The sequence below is a fragment of the Nothobranchius furzeri genome, chromosome 2 (genome assembly GCF_043380555.1).
Source record: "Nothobranchius furzeri strain GRZ-AD chromosome 2, NfurGRZ-RIMD1, whole genome shotgun sequence".
NCBI classification, from domain to species: domain Eukaryota; kingdom Metazoa; phylum Chordata; class Actinopteri; order Cyprinodontiformes; family Nothobranchiidae; genus Nothobranchius; species Nothobranchius furzeri.
Genome location: NC_091742.1, coordinates 9,985,137 through 10,010,622, shown reverse-complemented (window position 1 = coordinate 10,010,622; position 25,486 = coordinate 9,985,137). Strand labels below are relative to the sequence as shown.

At 42.3% G+C, this 25,486-nt stretch overlaps 1 protein-coding gene across 3 annotated transcripts in view; it reads left to right on the top strand.

Moving 5' to 3' along the window:
• Positions 1–25,486, top strand: part of ncoa1 (nuclear receptor coactivator 1) — a 57,453-nt gene that overhangs the window by 22,879 nt on the left and 9,088 nt on the right. For all 3 annotated transcript variants that reach the window (XM_015947560.3, XM_015947559.3, XM_070543876.1), the window contains exons 3-16: positions 10,814–10,919; positions 15,001–15,167; positions 15,262–15,368; positions 15,448–15,625; positions 16,790–16,969; positions 18,081–18,173; positions 18,475–18,615; positions 18,949–19,096; positions 19,563–20,529; positions 20,630–20,836; positions 21,342–21,690; positions 24,598–24,774; positions 24,995–25,109; positions 25,183–25,351. In XM_015947560.3, coding sequence (XP_015803046.3) covers positions 10,831–10,919; positions 15,001–15,167; positions 15,262–15,368; positions 15,448–15,625; positions 16,790–16,969; positions 18,081–18,173; positions 18,475–18,615; positions 18,949–19,096; positions 19,563–20,529; positions 20,630–20,836; positions 21,342–21,690; positions 24,598–24,774; positions 24,995–25,109; positions 25,183–25,351 — 3,087 coding nt within the window. In that variant the 5' untranslated portion in view covers positions 10,814–10,830. The remainder of the gene's footprint in view (positions 1–10,813; positions 10,920–15,000; positions 15,168–15,261; positions 15,369–15,447; positions 15,626–16,789; positions 16,970–18,080; positions 18,174–18,474; positions 18,616–18,948; positions 19,097–19,562; positions 20,530–20,629; positions 20,837–21,341; positions 21,691–24,597; positions 24,775–24,994; positions 25,110–25,182; positions 25,352–25,486) is intronic.

The window sequence follows — 25,486 nt, the reverse complement described above, 5'->3', positions numbered from 1 at the left end:
TTGTATACAGCCTGCCTGAGCCTCCACCACTGAAGAAGAAGCCCTTCAGCAGCCGGCTTTTTCTACACTCTCTGCCTGAAACTCATGAGTGAAGATGGACATAAGGACGTTTTTTAGACTAAAAGTACCACGACAGAGCCCCAGCTTTGATGAGACTGGTGCTGACTCAGGTTTGTGAGTCTCATTTGAAAATATTTGTTGTGCTGCTGGTTTGCCTAAAGTTAGCTTACTATCAGGTAAAGTTGATGGAGAAAGAAAGGGAATATTTACTATCATCTCACACTAAACACTAACAGGAACAATACTTTGCCCTGAATATGCTTAATATGTAGCTTCAGATAAAAAATTATGTGGTGCAAGACATATATGATGTTGACTAGTGCGTGTCACGTGTGTGTGTGCGCGCGTGCGTTAAGCCCCGGATCTTCTTCAGTCCTAAATCCGCCCCTGCTGTGGGATGCAATGAAAGTAGTGATTAGAGGGACATTAATCGCGATTACAAGCAAAATGAAAAGCGAAAAGACTAAACAATATGAAAAACTTACAAAGGAACTAGAAGAAATGGAAAAGAAAGACAAACAGAAACGAAGACACAGGACCAAATAAAAAAACATCAGGAACAAAGTCAATGAAATACACCAAAATGAGATAGAAATCAAGGCAAAATATTTAAAACAAAACTACTACGAAGCAGGACCTAAAGCAATGAGGCTACTAGCAAGAAGCATATGAAAACAACAAGAACAAAATAACATAAGCAAATTACGTTACCCAAAAAGAAAACAAATTACACAAGAACCAAAAGAAATTGAAGAAATCTTTTGAGAATATTATGAGGAACTTCATAAACAACCAACAAGAATCAACATTAACAAAGTGGAAGAATTCCTGCAGAACTTAGACCTACCCCCAATAGGGACAGAACAGAATAAGAATATAACAAAGATAATAACGGAAAAAGAAAGAAGCAATAAATAAACGTAAAACAAATAAAGCACCAGGAAGTGATGGATACCCAGCAGAATGGTATAAACAATTTAAGCAGGAACTGGTACCAATACTACACAAAACGTACAACTGGATTATGTCCAACAATAACATACCACCATCATGGCAAGAAGCCATTATCTCTGTAATACCCAAACCACAGAAAAACAAAGAAGACACAACAAACTATAGACCGATTTCAATTCTTAATATAAACTACAAAATATATACAACAATAATAACTAATTGAATTAAAAGATTCCTTCCAGACATAATCGATGAGGACCATTGTGGCTTTGTAGTAGGGAGGAAAACACAAGATGGCATACGAAGAACACTACATATAATACAAGAAATTAATACGAACAAAATACCGGCAACTATCATTAGCTTTGATGCAGAAAAATCATTTGATAGGGTAAACTGGGAATTCATATATGCAACTTAAAAAAAAATTGGATTTAATTCACAAACAATAAATTGTATTAAGGCCCTATACAAGGAACCAAGAGCACAAATTAAAATAAATGGATCAATGTCAGACGAGATAAAGATAACAAGAGGAACGAGACGGGGCTATTGCCTCAGCCCTACTCTGTTCGCGCTATATATCGAACTTTTAGCCCAGGCAATTAGAAGGAAGAAATAAAAGGAATAGAAATTAACAACAAGGAACATACCATAAGTCGTTTTGCAGATGATGTATTGATATACCTTAAAAACCTGAATAATAATCTAAAGAAACTACTAGAACTAATGAAAACCTATGGGGAACACTCAGGATACAAGATCAACATACATAAAACACAAGCACTGCTATATGATCACACACTAAAAACAGAACTGAACAAACACAAGATTAAATGGGACAGTAATCACAATGGGACAGTAATCACATCAAATATTTAGGAGTCAACGTAACTAAAGACCTGAAGAATCTATTTAAACAAAATTATGAGGAATTAAACCAAGTGATAAATGAAGACCTAAACAGATGGACATCCTACCCATTACAATTGTACGACAGAATAAACATTATCGAAATGAATTTACTACCATGACTCCTGTATATGTTCCAATCCCTCCCAATAACAATACCAACAATACAATTCAACAAATAGAATCAACAAATATCAAGATTCTTTTGGAAAATCAAAAAACCAAGAATTAGAAAATCTACCCTACAACTAGCAAAAGAACAAGGAAGGAGGGCTGTGCCAAACATAAATTGGTACTACCAGGCAGCGCAAATTGGACCACTCATAGACTGGTGTGAGAGAGAAGGAAAAGAAATACCAATCCAAGCATTACTGGGGGAATATACCAGAAATGAATATTGGACAAAAAATATAGAAAAATTGGACCCAATAACAAAGTTTAGCTTGGAAACCTGGTGGAAGATAAGCAAGAAACTAAAAATAGACAGAGAAATAAGATTACTAAGATGGATAGGTTGGGACTCGGACTTTGAACCGGGAAAAATGGACAATAGATTTAAAAAATGGAAAGAGACAGGAATGACAGCAATAGGAACAATTCAGAAAATAGGGGTGGTAAACAGTTTCTAAGAACTTAAAGAAAAATTTGAAGTGGAAAATAAGGATGTGTTTAGATATCTACAACTAAGAGACTACTATACCAACCGAATTCAAAATAAAATTCAAGGGAATAATCAAATAATAATGATGATTCAAACATACAAAACCAGCACCCAAAAGAAAACTATCCTTAATATATAAAACATTAATAACTATAGAAAACCAATCAATGCAATATTTCAAAGAACAATGGGCAAACGAAATTAAGGAAGAAATACTGGAAGGGGAATGGAATGAGATTTGGGAAACACAAAATAGGACAACACAGTCACACAAATGGTGGGAATTTGCCTGGCAGAACCAAATAAGATACTTTATCACACCTAAAATTACAAGTAAACAAATACAGAACCAAATGAGCTGTTGGAGGAATTGTGGAAATATAAACCCCAACCATACCCATTTGTTCTGGGAATGCAAGAAAAGAAACCCTTTTTGGAATCATATATACAGGAACACCAAAATAATATTAGGATATTATATTCCACAGACGTTTAAATTAATGTACCTAGGATCCATACGGAAAGAAATGGCAAAGGGAGATCAATACCTAATGAGGATACTTATGATAGCAGCCAAGAAGGCAATCACTAGGAAATGGCTCTGACCAGAGACCCCAACAATAGAAGAATGGAGGACAATAGTTGAAGAAATACAGGAAATGGAGACACTGACATGCAGACTAAGATCGAAAGAGGAACAAATGCAAAAACAATGGGCTAAATTCAGACATAATAAGCATATGGATATGAGAAAATAAATGGCAAGGAGAAACCTGCAGATGAGCCGACCTTTATTTATTTATTTTATTTTCGTCATCGTCGTCTTCCTCCGCTTATCCGGGTCCGGGTCGCGGGGCTAGCATCCCAACTAGGGAGCTCCAGACCATCCTCTCCCTGGCCTTCTCCACCAGCTCCTTCGGCAGGATCCCAAGGCGTTCCCGGACCAGATTGGAGATGTAACCTCTCCAACGTGTCCTGGGTCGACCCGGGGGCCTCCTGCCGGCAGGACATGCCCGAAACACCTCCCCAGGGAGGCGTCCAGGAGGCATCCTGACCAGATGCCCAAACCACCTCAACTTGCTCCTTTCGATCAGGAGGAGCAGCGGTTCTACTCCGGGTCCCTCCCAAATGTCCGAGCTCCTCACCCTATCGCTAAGGCTGAGCCTGGCCACCCTACGGAGGAAACTCATTTCGGCCGCTTGTATCCGCGATCTCGTTCTTTTGGTCATTACCCAAAGCCCATGACCATAGGTGAGGATTGGGACGTAGATCGACCGGTAAATCGAGAGCCTGGCTTTCTGGCTCAGCTCCCTCTTCACCACGACAGATCGGCTCAGCGTCCGCATCACTGCAGACGCTGAACCAATCCGCCTGTCGATCTCCTGATCCCTCCTACCCTCACTCGTGAACAAAACCCCGAGATACTTAAACTCCTCCACTTGAGGTAGGACCTCTCCCCCGACCCGGAGTTGGCAAGCCACCCTTTCCCGGTCGAGAACCATGGTCTCAGATTTGGAGGTGCTGATCCTCATCCCAGCCGCTTCACACTCGGCCGCGAACCTACCCAGCAAGAGCTGAAGGTCAGAGCTGGATGAAGCTAGGAGGACCACATCATCCGCAAAAAGCAGAGACGAGATTCTCCTGCCACCAAACTCGACACACTCCACACCACGGCTGCTCCTAGAAATTCTGTCCATAAAGGTAATGAACAGAACCAGTGACAAAGGGCAGCCCTGGCGGAGTCCAACCCTCACCGGGAACAGGTCCGACTTACTACCAGCTATGCGGACCAAACTCACGCTCCTCTGGTAAAGGGACTGAATGGCCCTTAACAGAAAGCCACCCACCCCATACTCCTGGAGCGTCCCCCACAGGGTGCCCCTGGGGACACGGTCATAAGCCTTCTCCAAATCCACAAAACACATGTGGATTGGTTGGGCAAACTCCCATGCCCCCTCCATCACCCTTGCAAGAGTATAGAGCTGGTCCACAGTTCCACGGCCAGGACGAAAACCACATATTTTATTTTATTTTTTTATTACTTTTTTTTTTTTTTGCATTAAAAGTACTCAAAAGGAAAAGTTGAATAATGAATTATAGGTAAGGGTAAGAAAATCAAGCAGAAAGAAATAGAAAGACAGAGGGTTTAACTGGGGAAGGAATCTGGGCGTTATTCTCCTGGAGGTGGTGAACACTTTATTGGCTTTGTAACATTTTAAATCATTTATGACACCGATTGCTGAAAGCAAAGTCTTAGTAAATAGTTCTTCAGTAATAATTAGTCACACCAAGTTCTGGATGTGCTTTTTGGTGATGACAGGCATTTGATTGTAGCTTAGACGTTAGTTGAAAAAGTATTTTTGATTAAATTATAATTTGTATTTTATTAGTTGCCGTTTTCATGATAGCTGGGTCAACAGGTGGTACTTCTGTTCTGCACGATTGGGCTAATGGTGGAATAAACCCACCGTGTCTCTGCCTACCAGCCTTTCCCTGAAGACTAAAGCTCTTTTTCAAATGTATTATGCATTTTATCTAAATTCACCAACAGATAGGAAGTTGGCTGAAAATGTTAACTTGTTTCTAGTAAAAGCATGCGGGGCATTTGAAGCTGTGCTTCCTTCTCACCACTCAGGTTCCTGTTTCCTTGGCACCTGTCCGGGAAAAACCAGAGGAACCTGTTGTTTACTGGTTACCACAGCCTACGAGTTTTGTTTAATTGTGCCAAACCATTCTTCTGATTCAGCACGCTCACCTCCAATGCTGCGAAATGACGACATTTGGCACAAGTATGTTAATTGCTAAAGGAAATAACTAAATATCTGACACGCTGAGCAGAGTGGGAGTGCAGGGTGCTCTGCACAGCATCTTGACTCAAACTGCACTAAGGTAAACACAAAGGTTGCATTTATTAATAAAGCTGTTGTTTGAGGAGTATTAAAGATCAAATCAGAGATGGTCATCGACACAAGAATGTTTAAATGGCCTGGATTTGATATGGTGCCTTCTGGAGTTCTAGAATCCCCAAGACGCTTTACAACACAAACAAACATTTACATTGTAGCCACAGCAGCCCTGGGGCGCACTGATGGAGGCGAGGCTGCCGAACACTGGTGCCATCGGTCCCTCTGACCACCACCAGTTTAAATGAAATTTCTGCAGCCGACTGATGTTGTGTGTAAACATAGAATTACAAATTATGGCCTTAGAAGGAAGCACTCGGCTTTATTGATGAGGTGATTGGGCTCATGGGTCACTCTTGGTGTCTTCGGGATCATTGGAGACGGAAATCCGGGTCCTGTGGGAGCAGAGAGGCCCTACTCTTTATCATATGTTTCAAGTGCAAAGTTCAACATGTATTTGGATTGTTCCTTCAAACAATCTTTAGATGAAAAACAACCAGAGCGGTTAGCCTTGGCTCAGACTACTTCTGTTCACCTGAAACACGTTTCTCGCTGGTTGAAATTAGCAGTGACAATCAGTCAAACACAGGCGGACGCACGGGCGACGCCGGCTTCTGAGGACGAGCCCCTCATTACACAAACAAGTCGCTCCAGCCTGTTTATGAACTGGAACTAATAAAGAAAACCTATTTAAGTGTAGAGAGTGGACCAGATGTGATTACGGGAAGCTATCTGTCAATAGGTTCTAGGGTTGTCACTGTATGAAAATTTAACCTCACGGTTATTGTGACCAAAATTATCACGGTTTTCGGTATTATCGCGGTATTTTTTAAACGGTGTTGCATATGTTCAGAAAGCATTGATAGTCCTGTTCTACACAAACTGAAATAGTTCTAAAAAGGTTTAACAGTGTTTATTAAACCTAAAATAACACAAAGCCTTAGCAAAAGTGCAACTTTTCACAAGTAAAGGAACAAATAGCTTCTTTTTCTGGAACATGTTACAGTAGTCAGTGCAGGTTTAAATGATACAAATCCAAACATTCGAAACATAAACAATATGTAAACAAATCAAAGAAACACCACTTGTTTTCTCATATACTTGTTTTCTTCATTATCAAAATGAAAATCTAAAACTCCAGTCCACACTTGACTTGAGCACTGTACAAGTCAACCTTAAAAAATATGTATTTAAAATAAATAGCCACTTTAAACAAATTACTAAAATAACTACTACACTATGTAATCAAATCCAAATGTTCAAGTATAAATGGCATTGAATAAGTAAACAAATCAATGACAAGGAACTAATTGTATATTTCTCTTCATCATCAACAAATAAGATGCTTCATCCAGCAACAGGGTGTCCGTGACACGGTTTAAATGCTGGCAGAGGACGCTGCGGCTGCAGTATATAGTTGCATTCTCCCTCAGCCAAAAGTCCTCGCGTCATGCATTTCAGCTAAAATGCTAATGTTATCTTACCTTGCACTGGCTGTAGAGACGTGGGTGATGGTCACACAGATGTGCCATTAGATTCGAAGTGTTGCTGCCTTTTGCAGACACTTGTTTCCTGCACGTTCTGCAAACGGGATAGCCGTCTTCTATTAACTGTCCCTCAGCATTTTTCAGAAATCCAAAATATGCCCATACTTCCGATTTAGTCTTCTTTGAGGGCTGATGGATGTCCTGGGCGCTGCCGTCTCCTCCTTCGGCCATTTTTTCAGCTTCAAAGTTTTGGTGCCGTTGCAAACTAAAAAGTGCGTGTGCGCGCCGCGGGAACTTCAGCTGAAGCGACGGTGGCTGGTAAGGGTCACCGCGCTGAAACCGCAGCCACGGTAAACCCACCGAGATAATATAGTTTTTTAAAAACTGGATGGTTATTTTTATTGTCAACTTTTTTACCGGGGTTTACCGCTATACCGGTTACCGTGACAACCCTAATAGGTTCAGCGTGTTCCAGAAACACACCAACGTTATTCTAAATTGCCGACATCCAGGAGTGAACGTCGTTATGACAGCAGCATTCTGGGAAAATTCTCCTTTTCCTGAGTGCTGCCGCTTCATATCACAGCAGAAACAGTTTGGATGCAGCTTTGTTTTTCATTACAATCACACAATAAAACACATGACCTACTTTTACTTAAAGAGCAAGTCACCCCCAAATCAACAATTTTTTGCTGCAGACACGTGTAGTCAATAGTTTAGCACTTCAGTTCAAATTTAATATTTCTGCCTAAAACTGTAAAACTGTTGTGCCGTTGTCAGGTAAAAACTCTGCACTGCAGTTGAATTTAAATCTGCCATCGCTATTGGCTAAGAGGTACTCTAGAATGTTAGCCGATAAAATATGATGTCACAGACGCTGTGTCTCAATTCAGGGTCTGCGTCCTTTGAAGGACCCAGCCTACTCGGCCAACGTGGGCTGGGTCCTCCGTCGGCCGAGTAGACCGGATGTTAACGGCTGTGAATTTGGACAGGCCTAGCCTTCATGAATTACCGCCACTCCCTCGGCGAACTTCCGTCGCCTAGCAACCGTGGAACCGCTGAGCAGAAGGGAGAAGGAACTTTAAACGATGGAGCTCGAAGTTTTATTTAGCTTTTTAATCATTTCCTTGACTGTTGGAGAGCTAATTCAGAGAAAATACTTTCGACAAGCTGAGCCTGAGCAAAGATGTGATAATAGTTTTTAATACTTTCTAAGGGTCTCAATTTGACCAAAACCGATTTATCACCTTTTAAGACTTTTCAAGACCCAGCGGATACCCGGTAATATTAAACAATTTACATTTGTAAACAAAAATAAAATTCAAGAGTTTAATACAGAACTGATTTTATTTAGATATTTCTTTTATATGTACATGTTTAATCTTTCTTAACCATTTTTTCTAGCAAAGTAAAAAGTCTGTCAAAATTCTCCCTTCTCTCCTGTGCCCTCTGCTGCTCTGCCTCCCTCTGCAGCCTCATGTCCTCCCTGATCAGATCCAGAAGCTGGTCATCGCTGGCACCTTCCCCTGGATGCCCATTTTATGTTTATGTTTATGTGCTTAGCAGACGCATCCAGGGGAAGGTGACAGCGATGACCAGCTTCTGGATCTGATCAGGGAGGACATGAGGCTGCAGAGGGAGGCAGAGCAGCAGAGGGCACAGGAGAGAAGGGAGAATTTTGACAGACTTTTTACTTTGCTAGAAAAAATGGTTAAGAAAGATTAAACATGTACATATAAAAGAAATATCTAAATAAAATCAGTTCTGTATTAAACTCTTGAATTTTATTTTCTCCAGAATAGTCTAAACAAACATGTAAGAAAAAAAACAGGAAAAGAAAAGATAGAGAAAAGAGGACAGCGGGTTATTCCTTTCATGTTTTCGCAGAAAAAACTAAACTCAAACGACAGTTTTTAAAATATGAGCCGCCGAATACTTTGCTCCAGTGAACATGTGGTCCATCTCCGCCCTAAGCTTAATAAAGTCAGTGGTTTTCTCTTTTGTCCCTAAAATACAAACTTCTATTAAAATCAGGGGGAAAACATAGCGGGAGAAGTACGACACCGAGCGGTCGAACATATAAAACCACAGCTATTACGTTAAATGAGGGTGCTGGCCTCCCAGAAACAAGGCTAATTTGTGTTTTGTGCTGATTTGCAGCAGCGCTCCCATTTCTCACTGTGGCGGAAGGGTCTTTTTAAGTGCTTTGTGTTTGCAGCACAAGGAGTGAGGAGAAGAGGGGTGATTCGAGGTGAAATGTAAACAAGGCTAGTCAAAAAGAATTATTGTCCTGTGAGCGGCACGGCTTGCAGCCATACTTAATACTCAAGTAACAATGGTGGTTTGTGTTTTTCTTTGCACAGAGATTTAAAGGGGTTCTCTGGGTTTCTGTTTGTGTTTGCACTCACTCTTCAGATTTATGTTTAAGTAGACCAGAACAGAAGATATTTTTACAAATTTATAGTACGTTTTTGTTTCATTGTTGCACGGATTAAACGGCAGTTAATTTCTTTCATGTGAATTATAGAATTTAACTGTTTTTCAGTAAACAAAATTAAAAATATCTGTAAAAGTTGCTAAATTTCTTTGCTTTTTTCTGCCAATTCCTAATAAATCTGCTTTACCTTTGCCGTGTTTGGCAATAAATGTGCTCTTCCCCTGATTAATATCTACTACAACTATTTACAAAAGATGAAATCTAACGTCAGATAAAACATTTAATTCTGCATTCATCAACAAGGATCATTCAGGAGCCTTGTTAAGTCTTCAGCAAGTTTTGCTGCATTTTTGTTGCCATGCCAACCTCACTGATGAAGCCAGAGAAGTGCAGCTAAGAAATTACACTGTTGGTGTGCGCATAGAAAGAATGGTAAAAACACAAGTAAAACTTTTTCTGGAGGCTTTTAGCATACCCCGTCACCAGACGTTATGAAACAACAGCAAACTGAAAACATGTTGGAGGAAACCAAGATGTGTGCAGAGGGACGGTTGTGCTTTCTGAAGCTATACATGTTATTTACTCCATGGTTTTGCATATAAAGCCAGAATCCAGGTAAACTGGTGCCATCATATCGGAGTTGTTCTCTGTTGTAGCTGGTGGGACTCGTGTACGCAGACATTGGGCTGCTCACTTCTGCACCTCACGTCAGCTCTGTGGTGGAAATAAAGGCACCTGAACTCTCCACAGAGACCACATCCACCGTTGTTTATGACATCTGATCTGTGCCTGCGTTAGAAGAGACCTCCTCTGTAGGAAAGACTTGTTCTGTTTTTTTTGTTTGTTTTTTTAAAGAGGAACTTTATATTTAAGATTTTAACCCCACCCCCACCCCCCCACCCTCTCACTTTCAGAATAAACATTTTTAGATTGTAAAATATGAAATTCTGATGAAAAAAATAATTTTGATGTGGAAAAAAAAGTATCAGGAGCTTTTCTATTTTTAAAGAAGTTGCGTGGCCTTTTGACACTATTTATTTATTCAAACAAAAAGCAGCCACTCATTGTAGTTGTTCTTTCTGATTGACCTGATTTATCATAATGTGATTGAATCTGAGAATGAGGATGGCAAAAGGCTGGATGATACGGCATCTTTAACACAAGTTAGAGACGCAGACCCCCAAATAAATATGTTCAGAGTACGTTTTCTGTCAACTGAACAGATGCTGGAACCTTAACCTCTAAAGAAAAGTACATTCAAGTTGTGCATTTTGGGAATTTCACCACATTTTGTTTGCAAACCTGTTGTTTTAATTCTTGAACATTAAGAGGTTTTTTTTTTTTTTAGCATTTTCTGTTTGAGCAGTTAATAAAAAGTGTGTGTTTGATATCTCTTTAGGTCAGTTTCAGCTGAAAATGAGCGCAGTAGGGGAAAGCCCCCTGGACCCTGCCATGCAAGAGTCACGCAAGAGGAAGGGCTCACCATGCGACACATCGGGGCAAAGGTAAACACGCTGTCAAACAAAGATCAGATCACTAGAGCAACAAAATGCTGGTGCAAATAAACACTGGTGCACCAGTTTTGAAAACAAAGACCGTAAAGAAGTGATAATAAACAAATTTTGTGCATGACAAACTAGTTACAAGTGAGTTCAGAGATGCTTGCAAGGTCATTACGAACACACCTCCTCAGTGGCCTGGTGTTAGAGTTAGAGGTGGGCAATATAAACGATGTAAGGTAGAAACGATATAAAATTGGGTAATGATAGAGTTTTTGGCTATATCGCAATACCGCAATATCGCAATAACACATGATGTCACTAAGATGTCACTAAGATGTGCACCCTGCTGACATTGAGACAACAGAATGGCAGTGACTGCAAGCATGGAGTGGGCAGAGGTGGAGGCCTGTATGCCTCAAGTGGCATCTATTTGCCACATGAGGATATTTAAAAGCATGTCATTTTGACATACATAAACAGAGGAAAAAATATATCGCAATATATATCGTTACCGCACATGCTTCAGATTATATCGCAATATAGATTAGAGGCCATATCGCCCAGCCCTAGGTAGAGTGTCTGCCCTGGGATTGGGAGATTGAGGTTCAATTAATTCCTCTGACTCGGCTTCCCTTTTCTTATGTGGTCACTGAGGTGAAACATGCTGTGCTACAGTGGAGATGATGATCCTGGCAGTCTGCTCCTGTGTCCGACAGTAAGCTGGAGCCCAGACATCACCTCACTGGTTTTGTTGCTATAACCCAGTCTCCTGGAGGGGTTGTGGGTGATTCAGAAATATTATTGTAGCATTTTACCAGCAACCAGACCCACACACAGATGCAGCTTCTGCTTTGCTCACAGCTGTATTTACACCTCACACCCAGGTTAGCGTAGCTGCCACGCTGAGACGCAGACAGGAGCTCACCCAGCTCCTCCAGTCTGTTTCCAGTCTCTGCTCTACACCTGCGGCGCCATCCTTTATATGGCAAATGGTAAATGGCCTGTATTTGATAAGCACCTTCTAGAGTCCTGGAACCCCTCAAGGTGCTTTACAACACAATCTGTTATTCACCCATTCACACACACATTCACACACTGGTGGGGATGAGCTACGGTGTAGCCACAGCTGCCCTGGGGCGCACTGACAGAGGCGAGGATGCCGAGCACTGGCGCCACCGGTTCCTCTGACCACCACCAGCAGGCAAGGGGGGTTGAGTGTCTTGCCCAAGGATACAGCGGCAGACTGAGCGAAGCTCGAACCTGCAACCTTCCGATTACGGGGCGAGCACTTGACTCCTGTGCCACCGTCGCCCCATTTATATTCTATATATGTAGATTTATAATCAGCCGGTGGCTGATTGCTGATCACCGCCCGGTGCGTGCTAGCAGGCCCCCAGCAGCCCCACCTGTGCGCACCGCCACAATTATTTTATTAAATTCATTCCACTATGAATCTTATTATGTAACCTCATAATAAGAATCTTGTGCTTTTTAACAATATTAATTATCTTTAGCTATCATCAGTTGATACTGATGCGGTTTCGAAATCAGGACAAAGCAGGTTTTGTTTTAAATATGTTTTCAAAGTGATCGTAGGTTGATATTTTACTCTTAATGTGATGCTGTTCAGTCATGGTTTCAGACTAGTGTCTCGCTGTTGAAGACCGTAACGGAAAACCCAGAAGCACTCCACCCTGAAGCAAAAATCTGGTCAACCACAAATATATTCTTGGCCACAAGTGTTTAGATCTTTTTTTTTTTTTTTTTTGCTTTAAGAGAAAAATGGTGAGAAAAATATGACTTGAGAGAAGAAGATTTAGAAGAAAGTTAATGTTTTAAATACATTGAAAACTTAATAAATTACTTACTTTACTTACATGAATCAACCCAAAACAGGTTAAATTTGGGTTGTTCAGTCAGGTCAACTCTTTAATCCTCGTCTTTGATTTGATCAGGAGCTTTTCAGTCTGAGTGTTTTTGTTTGGGTTCATTTTTAGTTTGAGCTTAAAGGTTTACAGTGTGTGTGTTTCTACTGTACAGTGAGTGAGTCCTAAAGGCTGATGTAAGCTGATGTAACAGCTCAGCTAGCGCACCTGCAGCCACTGACCTGCACATTTCTCACAGCCCCCCCACCTTTACTCGCCACGCCCGTGTGTTCTGGCAGGCCAACGTACTGACCTACTTCTGCTGTCGTCATTTCTCTCTCACACACACACGTGTGCACTTTGATTTCCTTGTGTTTGTCACACATATATTACTCGTCATGATTGTAAGCATGTTGTTGCAACTGGAAACTGAAGCTGTGGGTTTCTGCAAAAAATGGTTTAGTTTGATCAAACTGCACACACTCGCCACAGCTGGAGGGAAAACCGATGCAGTCTGAAGGAAACGTTTTGACTGCTGCACAGTTCTGGGATATTTAACACAAATAATTCAAACCACCTGTGTATTAAAAAGAGAGAGAGACATTTCTGTATTGGATTAGATTTAACAAGGCTGAGCAAACTTCTGCACAAAATTACAGGATTCCTTCACAGAATCAAAGAATTTGAGCCATTTTTCTGGCTGTCTTTGAATTTAGTCCTATTTAAATGTTAACAGCTGTAGTAGTTGACCCAGTGGTCATTTTCTGAAAGTTTGATGAAACTGTGTCACATTGTTCATTCATTTTCTAAACTGTTCTAAACCATGAAGGGAACGTTCACAATTTGTAGCCACGGAGTCTCTAGGCTACTGGCACAATCAAGATTAGCGCAATATTTGTTAACCTGACTGAGTCTTAGGCAGTTCTTTTAACTCGTTCACTGCCACCCGTTTCCTGATTGGTAAAGCGCTTCGCTGCCACAGCGTTTATCACCATTTTTACTGTTTTTTTAAGAGTCACAGAACGTTGCGTGCTAGGCTGATGTCGACGCCAAAACAAAGAGGAGACTCACCTCTTACATCAGGAAGAATTCGTGCGTTTTGAGCGTTATCCGTTCTTTCATAATCCGTTGTTGAATTGTGATCGGCAGACGCTTTTCCGGTTTGCGCCGCACTTTTTTACAGCAACGGCCCAAAATGATCTCCTAACACATGGATGTTCTGCTTCCTGATCATGTGACGTGTGATGTACGCGGATGAAGATCGGCTTCAGAGCAGAGATGTTTGTTCTCACAGTGCGGGGTCTCGTTCCGACGCCCACACAATAAAAAATAATGCAAATGACGTTTTTAGTCATCAATGGCAGTGAATGAGTTAAGTGCATCAGCTTTGGCCATCTTGAATCGGTTTTACTCTAGATAATGATCATCTTCTTCAAGTCTCATTAAAGTGGACAATGAGGCAAACTCCTACCTTTCACCAATGGGTGATTAAAATGTTTAGATTAATTTAAAATCTAATAACTGGAACCTTTAAAGCCAAAATAAATCAACCAACGATAAACTTCTTAAAGATGCAACCGAACCAGCTAGTACCAGATAAATGAAAGCCCTACACTTTAACAGATACAACTCATCCTCTATTAATATTCAAATCATTAAATATCCCTCAAACACCCTCCATTAAATGCTTTACCCTCATAGAAAATCACCAACAGTGTTGTTATTTTTATGTTTGTGTTCCTGCATCAAAATGATCATTTCTTTAATCTCCTCAGAAGTTTCCCTTCATCTCCTTTCTGATTTCTTTCAACAGAACAGAGAATTGTGGAGGTTTTTCTCATCCCTCTGGTTTCTCACCAAGTTCCCATTTTCACTTCCTCCCTCTCTGTTCCCTTTACTCAACAGTTTAAAAGCTTCGGTGTTGAATGATTAGGCTGTATTTTGCCTATAGGGACAGTTAAGTGTTTTGAGTGCTACCTCATCCCAGCTTCTAATGTTTGAACTAAAAATCACAGTTGGAATAACTAATGAGCACCATTATTTCCTTTGAAACCTTACAAGTATTAATTTCTATTATCACTTCAATTTTTTTTGTTAAACTGGATTTATTATAAGCGTAGAGTAAATAAATTATCATCATCATTATTGTATTTGTTATACATTTATTAAGCATTGATGGATCAGGATAGGATAAGTCTAATTCTGTGCTTTTCCCACAGTTTGGAGAAGAGGAGACGGGAACTGGAGTGCCGTTACATTGAGGAGCTGGCTGAGCTGCTGTCCACCAACATGAGCGACATCGCCAGTCTCAGCGTGAAGCCCGACAAGTGTCACATCCTCAAGAGCACCGTGGACCAATTCCAGCAGATCAAACGGCGTGAGCAGGGTGAGCAAATGCAGCACAACGTGTAAGATGAGAGAATCAAACATGGAGATGGTTTTTCTGCAGGATTCATTTGCTGTTTCTTTCCTCTAAACAGAAAAAGCAGCTCTCCTATCACCAGATGATGATGTGCAGAAGAGCGACATTTCGTCCAGTAGCCAGGGGTTGGTGGAGAAAGAGGCGCTGGGCCCCTTGCTGCTGGAGGTAGACACTCCACAGACTCACGCTCGGCTATCACACCAACTCAGCCTCATCCTCCCTCTCTCTCTCGCCCCTGACTCAGGCCCTTGATGGGTTCTTCTTCGTTGTCAACCGCGAGGGCCGCGTCGTCTTTGTTTCTGAGAACGTGACGAGTTATCTTGGATACACCCAGGAAGAGCTGATGACTTCAAGTGTCTACAGCATCCTTCACGTGGGAGACCACAATGAATTTATTCGTAATCTGCTGCCTAAAAGCCTCGGTGAGTGAGCTGAGCTGGACTGAGCAGCTGGAGGCTGTGGCCTAATGTTTAAAATGCTTCATTCATTAATAAGTGGAGGAATTTATTACATTTCAGGACTCTCATGATGAAGCAGTTGCCATGGAAATGAAGAACTTTGAGGGGGCAATGAACATTTTGGCAGCAAATTATGTATCTTGGATACGGCTAATTAACTTGGTTTAGCAAGAGGAAAATATTAAAGATGGGAAGGAGGGTGAACTGTAAAAATTTTAAATAAAGTTTGAGTTTTGTGCTCCAGTTAAGGCAGAAAAACAAAATAACTAGTGTCAGTCGGCACTAAGGCTCTATTCAGTGTGACGACGTTATTTTAGTATTTAGTTTAGTTTTAAGGTGGAACCCTGAGAAGAGATTGCAATGACAACGGATGAGTCGTGAAGAAAAGATAGCCGGGTTCAGCGGATGACAAGGTCGTTTTTAGTTAGGATTCAGCTATCAGCGTCAAAACCTGTAGAAACCTCATCCTCAGATGTAAAGTTTGTTAAAATGACCAAACACAGCAGTTCTTCTGTGAGGTGATTTACTTTTTAAGTATCATAAATTTTATACCTTAGTTTAGTTGTTTGCCTGTTGCTCAAAGGCAACAAATGAGGGGTTAGAACTGAGAAAATTTACTTTAATAAAACTGTTATGCATTTGTTTTTATTGAATAAAAAAAACACTTGAATTTATATGGTAAGGGTTTTAAAGTGCTAGTATTCTTAACCCTCCCACTGTCTTTATGGGTGACCCCGCGAGAAAGGTTGACCATTGTGCAGGATTGATGGTTTATCTCTTGAGGTCCATTTGGCAGCGGTGAGTTGGTGCTCACTCCTCACCCCTGCAACATGGACCCAAGGGATAAACCGTCAACCCTGCTCAACGGTCAACTTTCCTCGCGGGGTCACCCATTAGGACAGTGGGAGGGTTAATAAAATGTTTAGTGTTGTTTAGTTCAGGCTTGCATTAATCACCACCCTGTAAGGAGCTGGAAAACACCTGCTTCATGAACTCAGTTTTATTTCCTTTTCTTTTGTATTTAATAACAAAACAACATGCTAATATTAAAACGTTTGGAACGTTACAGTGAAACTGTGGAACCGAGGCCCTCAGACTGCATCTTTTCCCTTTTCTGCGTTTGTCTAGTAAACGGCGTCCCCTGGCCACAGGAAGCAAGTCGCAGGAACAGCCACACCTTTAACTGTCGCATGCTGAAGAGGCCACCGGATGAGGCGGACTCTGAGAACCTGGAGGCCCGACAGCAGTATGAGATCATGCAGTGTTTCACCGTATCGCAACCGCGGGCCATTCAGGAGGAGGCAGACGGTACGTTTAGACGCCACCTGCGAGAACTTCTTGCTCCAGTTCAACGTCTCGTTTCTGTGTGACACTGACCACCTCTCTGGGTTTCAACGTGTCATTATCGCAGCTTCTTCTGCAGATCTATTGGTTCTGTGTAGCTTTTTGAATGGGCCTACAGTAAAAATTAAGCTTGAATTAGCTTCTCCTCAGGGCGAGTCAGCGATTATGTTAATGGGTTCATAAATAGTCCAGATGAACCCAAATATTTTTGATCTCTGTTGAAGCAAAGATTTACCTTTTTCTATGGAAAGCCTGTTTTTTTTTATAATAAAATGATCCCTTCTGTAACGTTAAATCAAACCTTCAGACATATCTGCATGAATATATTTTCTTTGTTATTTTATGTATCTGTTGCATTAATTTGAACCCACATAAAACCCTCGAGGTGCTTCTACAGGCGCATCTTTTCAGACACTGATGTTTTTTTGACTTTTTTCTGTTTCTCGTTAATATTTTGACTATCTCAAGAATGAATCCAATTTAAAAAGTAATTGGTTTGGAACTCACAGAAACCAGAAAACTGTTGATGAATATGTTTTTTTTTCTTGCGACTGCTTGAAAGTTTCAGATGGGAGGAAAGGAAAGATTGAACGTCACCCTTTCACAGCCTTTCATTATCTCTCCGGTTGGACCCTCGGCAGATTGTTGGAGGACAGATGAGATATTTTGGAGTCTGTTGGCGCAGTGGCCTTGACGAATACCGTGATGTCGTTTCTGCATTGCAGATTTTTGTCTAAGTCTGTGGGCTTTAAGTCATTTTGATAAGAATTGGCCTTGTGGGATGTCACACTCTCTTCCCGTCCATGACTCTAGTTTTTAATAATTTGTTCCTGCTTCTCTGAAGGATATTCAAGATTAAAACTTCAGCAGTGTTTTCATTTTTAAATGAATGTTAGATGTCAGTCTGAGCTTTTTGCATTATTTTTTTCTAACGCTTTCTTTTACACTCACTGTCTACCATCAAGTTTTAGTTTGCAGCATGAAAGGTATGTTTAGAAAAATACTATTTTACAACTAGAATAGGGTTTTTTCTTTCATATTTTAAGGTTTGTTTGTGTTTTCTGTGTTTTTACAGACCTGCAGAGCTGCCTGATCTGCATCGCCTGTCGGACGCCGCGCTCTCAGCCTGTCAGCACGGAGTCTTTTATAACGAAGCAGGACCCCACAGGTAAAACTCTCTTTAATAGTAAACATGTAGCAGACATGCTGATTAAGGAAATTTAATATGAGATGGGATGAATTTTTGGGAAAGTGGGGATTTAGATTGTTACTTTTAAATTTTTTCACAGACGACAAACAGAACAAACTCAGAATTTAAGTGGAAAATAAAAACTATTTCAGACGTTTCTCCGTTTTGGTTTATTTTATTTTTATGAAGGTCTCGGTGTTGAGCTTCCTGCCTTTGCTGCTGTTGTTGAAATCAGTGCAGGCTGATCTTTTGTGTGTCTGTGTGTGCTGCTCTAATCCAGGGAAGATCATCTCCATAGAAACGAGTGCTTTGCGAGCGACAGGCCGGTCTGGCTGGGAGGACCTGGTCAGGAAGTGTATCTACGCCTTCTTTCAGCCACAGGGCAAAGAGCCCTCCCACGCCAAGAAGCTGCTGCACGAGGGTGAGCAGCCACACACACACACACACACTCCCTGTCTTATGTCAATTTTAACTTGATTGATCGATGTAATCATGAAATATTAAATCTAGATACATTTTAAACCTTAGTTCTTGGTAGAGCATTAGTTTATTTTTTATAGCTCAGAAATATTTGAAGAAAATGTGATTTTTCTCATAATGAACCAGCACCAGATGATGTCTACTGCTGTCCAGAACTTCTCTGAATGAGTTTAAAGAAAGTAACTGACCTATGTGGGATTTAAACACAAACAGGAAGTGTTGATCCGCTCCATCTCTCTCTGTTTAATGGTGTTATTAATTTTCTGTCCCTCAGTGATGACCCACGGCACCGCTGTCAGCCCGCTCTACCAGTTCACCTTAAGTGACGGCACAATGCTCAGCGCTCAGACTCGCTGCAAGTTCTGCTGCCCCCCCAACCCTGATGTACAGCCCTTTATTATGGGCATTCACACTATTGACAGGTAGTTTTTTCTTTCTCTCTCACACACACACACAACATGTATGTTTTTAGTCTGTGGGAGGAAACTACTTGCATGGGGAGAACACGCTACCTCCACACAGAAAGGCTGCTGCCAGGATTCAAACCTACATCCTTATTGGCGTGAGGCAACGGTGTGTCCAACCTTGCTGCTCTTTTTATTTGATTCACAAGTTGAAATGTGGAGGTTGTACAGAATCTCTGAGGTGACCTAGAACCCGTCACGCAGCACGTTGTTTCCTCTCACAGTTTCACAATAATATTATAACCACATCGGCCCAAATGACTACAAATACAAAACAGAAGTTTTAGAAAATATTTATTTTTTTAAGGTCAGTCATTCCAGTTTTTGTGAGTAAATAGAAGATGTTTTCATCCCTTATGATGCTTATGAATGAGACAGTGACGTGTTGTTTTCTAAAGATATTTGTTGTTGTTTTTCCTCCCAGGGAACACAACACTGCTAGCTCTCAGGAAAACACTAACCCCAGCCTTCCAGCCACCCCCGATCCAGTGACCCTTCGATCTCCTTTGCTTCCTCCCGGCAGCAACTCGAACCAAGGCGCTGTCCCCCTTGCAACCTCCAGTTTCCACACCAACAACGGTAACACCTCCCCCCTCGGACACAGCCCAACCACACCAACAGGCTACCTGACGCCCAGTCGGACGAACTGTCCCCAGCAGGTCAACAGCCCTTCTCCTCTCAGCAGTCCACACACAGCCACCTCTACCTCGTTTATGTCACCCAGGATGCCGCGGGCTAGTCCTGGGTTAGGGGGGAGCCCTCGGGTACCTGGAAACACCTTCTCTCCCTCCACACCAGGCCTCCAGTCCCCAGCGGGGGCGCTGAGCAGTGGAGGCAGCCTCAACAGGCAGCATTCTGGTGGTGATGGTAATACTGGTGCAACTGGTGGGTCATCCGGGTCTTTCCCCCTGTCCTCTCCTGGACTTCAGAGACAAGCCAGTACACCCAGCAGCTTCTCCACTCGGCCTCTGTCAGCAAAGTCCTCGGAGGAAGGGGATGAGGACTCTTCTAAACTCCCACTTCCTTCTCCCTCTCAGCCGGGGAATCCCAGACTCAGCCAGCTCCTGGACTGCAGTGGGACAGGAGCTGAATGTAACAACAGCGTCCACTGCACCTCATCACCTCATCTACCTAACCCTTCCCCTGCCCCTCAGTGTCCCGCCTCCCACAGCAGTCTGACAGAACGACACAAGATTCTGCACAGGCTGCTCCAAGACAGTAGTCCAAACGATGCCTCCACCGCCACTGAGGTTGGATTAAACAAAAACGACGTGGAGATTAAGAAGGAGCCGCCTGTCAGTCCGGCACTGAGCACAGCCCCTCACAAGTCCGGCTCCAGAGAGCCACAGGACCACCAGTTACTCCGATTCCTCCTGGACACGGATGAAAACGTGATAATCCTACTTTACAGATTTCTGCTGCCTGTGAAATTCCCACTTTTGAACATAATCAGCACCATGTTTAACTGTTCATTTCAATTAAAATTTCCAGGAACTGGGAGATCTTCCACCTCCATCAGCCCTGAGCCTACAGACGGTCAGAGTAAAAGTGGAGAAGAGAACCAGCGGGGATGGGCTGCCCTGTTCCGGTTCAGCTGTTGGAGCATCCAAAGTAGTCGGAGTCTCCAGCAGCTCGGCGTGCATCAGCCCCAAATCCAGTCCTCTCGGAGACAACGGCCGAGACAGCAGAGACGTCACGGTACGACCCAAGTCACCTGCATCTGAACCCATCACATCATATTCATAAAGAGTATTTTAGATATTATAGATTGCATACTTTAGATGTAGAGCTCAACTTAATTTATGCAAAAATTATTTGTCTAAGATCAAGCACCCTCCTTAAATCAGTAACTAAACCACTTTAAAAAAAATCACGATTCATGTTTTGGTCCCTAATCCCAATATACTGATCTTAGGAGAATAAATTTGGCATTTCAGTTTTAAAAAAGCTTCAAAGGACCAGAAATCTTCAAATAAAGTTGAGTTTTTTGCCTTTCAGCTCAGATCTACATAAGAAGTCACCCAACAGCAGCTTTAAACTAATGTTTGTTTCTTTGATTTGTTTCCATTCAGCTACCAGCTGCAGCCTTTAAACTCTCAGACATCTGACTGTTTGTCCCCCTTCCCCCAGCTCCTTTAACAGATGCTTTAAGTCGTCACATTATTTACAGCATTTCACCACTATCTCTGCTTCCTGCCTGTAGATATCTCTCGGACCCGTTGATAAAGCCCCTCTCAACCAGCTTCTTCCTGGCCTCAGAGGCCCGCTCGAGGCCAAACAGGGAAGCGAGGAGTTAGTAAATCCCGGAGGAGGCCCCCAACTCCAGTCTCCGACCACCCTGCCTCCGGCTCCGCTCCAGTCCCCCGTGCCTCAGCTCCATTCCCCCCTGTCTCAGCCTCAGTCCGTTCCACCGTTGCAGTCCCCGTCCCCCCAGCTTCACTCCCTGTCCCCGCGGCTCAAACTGCAATCACCAACTCCTCTCCAGCCCGGCGAGGCCTGCACACCCTGCAGTGTAAATGTGAAGAGAGAGCCTCTCGGCGCACCTAACAGAGGTACTGTTTCATCTCCAGGAGGTCTTTGTTTTAATTAAACATATGAAACTATGCATACAGGTGCTTGGGCTGGTTTTAAGGGGTTTTTGCAGCAGGTAACACCCACAAAGTCTTTGTTTAGCTGTTAAGTTGTTAGAAAAACTGAGACTAAAAGTCAGAAGAGATCTGCTTCTCAGGACTTGAGCATGCTGTAGAGGGCTTTCTACCAAACCAGTTCCAGTGCTAAACCAGAGATTGCTCAGAACAGGCTGCTGAGTTTACCGAAACTTGCACCAAAAACCGGTTCTGTCTCGGTACCAGCAACTGGTTCTGCAAGAGGAACCACTTACCAAGAGACGAAGAAGCTCAAGGAGTTGTAGTTAAAGCAGGTCAGAGCGTCACGCAGCGCTGCCGTCACAGTCAGTTCTTTTAATGTTAGTAGGGCCGTAACGATACATCCAATCATTGATCCAAAATGCATAAAATGATAGGATAACTACTTATCAAAAGAACTTAAAAAAATTGCTTTGTTTTGAAGTTTTGCTGACATGAAATGTTTCACCTGTTCCCACAAACCACCGAATGTGGTAAATGAGAAGCGTGCAGCGTCATTAGAGATGATTTTTCAGAAACACTGTTTTTGAAAAGCATTGGTTATAAAACAGACGGGCGATTTTAGGACATCTGCTGTCATAACGACACAAACCCTGTGATCTCTCGAGGTGAGTCTACACCCCAGACCTGGCTAATTACTGCCATCTTTCTGTAGTTCTCCACAAACATCTAAATGTTATAGCATGTTTCTGCCACTTGGGGGCACTATAGGGAATATGTGAGCTTTAGACCAGAATTGAATGCATTTTTGCACCAATTTATTCCTTCAATTAACCACTTACCAAAAACACATTTTTATGTATTTTTCCATTTAAGTGTAAAATTAGTTTTAATTTGATATGATGCAATGTGTTTCAAATACATAGTTTTGGGATTTCCTAGTTGTTGCGGCAGGCTGCAGCCAATCAGGAAGATTTTGTGCAGCTTTTACATGCACAGGTCCTTCTAAAAAAAAATTGCATATTGTGATAAAGTTCATTATTGTCTAATGTACTGATAAACATTAGACTTTCATATATATTAGATTCATTACACACAACTGAAGTAGTACAAGCCTTTTATTGTTTCTAATATTGATGATGTTGGCATACAGCTCATGAAAACCCAAAATTCCTATCTAAAAAAATTAGCATATTTCATCCAACCAATAAAAGAAAAGTGTTTTTAATACAAAAAAATCAACCTTCAAATAATTATGTTCAGTTGTGCACTCAATACTTGGTCGGGAATCCTTTTGCAGAAATGACTGCTTCACTGCAGCGTGGCATGGAGGCAATCTACCTGTGGTACTGCTGAGGTGTTATGGAGGCCCAGGATGCTTCCATAGCGGCCTTAAGCTCATCCAGAGTGTTGGGTCTTGCGTCTCTCAACTTTCTCTTCACAATATCCCACATATTCTGTACGGGGTTCAGGTCAGGAGAGTTGGCAGGCCAGTTGAGCACAGTGATACCATGGTCAGTAAACCATTTACCTGTGGTTTTGGCACTGTGAACAGGTGCCAGGTCGTGCTGAAAAATGAAATCTTCATCTCCATAAAGCTTTTCAGCAGATGGAAGCATGAGGTGCTCCAAAATCTCCTGATATCTAGCTGCATTGACCCTGCCCTTGATAAAACACAGTGGACCAACACCAGCAGCTGACATGGCACCCCAGACCATCACTGACTGTGGGTACTTGACACTGGACTTCAGGCATTTTGGCATTTCCCTCTGCCCAGTCTTCCTCCAGACTCTGGCACCTTGATTTCCAAATGACATGCAAAATTTGCTTTCATCTGAAAAAAGTACTTTGGACCACTGAGCAACAGTCCAGTGCTGCTTCTCTGTAGCCCAGGTCAGGCGCTTCTGCCGCTGTTTCTGGTTCAAAAGTGGCTTGACCTGGGGAATGCGGCACCTGTGGCCCATTTCCTGCACACGCCTGTACACGGTGGCTCTGGATGTTTCCACTCCAGACTCAGTCCACTGCTTCCGCAGGTCCCCCAAGGTCTGGAATTGGTCCTTCTCCGCAATCTTCCTCAGGGTCCGGTCACCTCTTCTCATTGTGCAACATTTTCTGCCACACTTTTTCCTTCCCACAGACTTCCCACTGAGGTGCCTTGATACAGCACTCTGGGAACGGCCTATTCATTCAGAAATTTCTTTCTGTGTCTTACCTTCTTGCTTGAGGGTGTCAATGATGGCCTTCTGGACAGCAGTCAGGTCGGCAGTCTTACCCATGATTGCGGTTTTGAGTAATGAACCAGGCTGGGAGTTTTTAAAAGCCTCAGGAATCTTTTGCAGGTGTTTAGAGTTAATTAGTTGATTCAGATAATTAGGTTAATAGCTCATTTAGAGAATCTTTTCACGGTATGCTAATTTTTTGAGATAGGAATTTTGGGTTTTCATGAGCTGTATGCCAAAATCATCAATATTAGAAACAATATAAGGCTTGAACTACTTCAGTTGTGTGTAATGAATCTAATATATATGAAAGTCTAATGTTTATCAGTGCATTACAGAAAATAATGAACTTAATCACAATATGCTAATTTTTTGAGAAGGACCTGTATTTCTAGAATGGCTGAATCTTGCCTCTCCAGCAGGCTGCTGATGTAAAGATTTTTGCTTTTTTAAATGAAGAAAATCTTTTTTTTTTTGTGGCCGTTGAGGACTTTAAACTTGATGAAAAGTTTGGTCACTTCTGGTCTAGCGAGTACTTTGTCCGTTTATTCAGACGCTCTGCACAAGTACGGAGTTCGATCCTGCCTTTTTATTATTTTAGTTGCGTGTGTGGTCATTTTACATCAACCTCTACATCTCTGTGTGTGGGAAGCAGGGCTCAGCGATGGCGGTCCACCTTCCGGCTGCAGCCTCCAGACGCAGTCGACGTTTGATTTCTGCAATCCTGCCACTCCAAGCCAACAACAGGCCCAGGGAGACCCCTCCCAGAACTCCAAAGACAGCAGCTCTTTTCCAGAGGCTGAAGTTATCAACCTTTTTGGTCCAAGCATGGGTACCTATAACGACACAACAGGACATTTTCCTAAAAATTCCCATATTTAGTGTTAAAATTTAGATTTATTTTGTGGATATTCTGTTTGTGTCCATTACAAGAGAGCGATGTAAAATCATGGCAAATATTTTTACCTGTCAGCTAAATCAAGAAAGCATTTCTAGTTTTTAGTTGGTAAAGGATGATCTTATCAATTAAACAGTGTTGTATTCTATTCCAGGGCTAACCAAAATGGATGTGGGAGACTCCCAATTCCAGCCTCTGGCCCTGTCCGAATCCTTGTCCTTTGATGGAATCGTAGCTCCTTTACAGGCTTCCTTAGCATCACCTCAAGAGTAAGCATAAAAAAATCAGTCAGAGCCTCTGGTTTGGAGTTGCTTATAGACTGGTTTCTCTTTCTCTGAGCAGGCAGTGTGTGCCCTGTACACTGGACGAAGAACTCGTACCCCCGATCACACCCGAAGGCCGAAACGATGAGAAGGCTCTGATAGAGCAGCTCGTCTCCTTTCTCAGTGGGACGGACGAGAGCGAGCTGATCGAACTGGACAAGGCCCTAGGGATCGACAAACTGGTACAGGTTAGTGAATAAAATCATTCACTCCAGCTCCGAGTGGCTGATCGGGACGCCGTGACGATGGAAGGATGATGATGCCGTCTTGCCAACATTGTTTGAAAGTCTTTCATTTTGTTACAGCAAAAGATGAGCAGAATT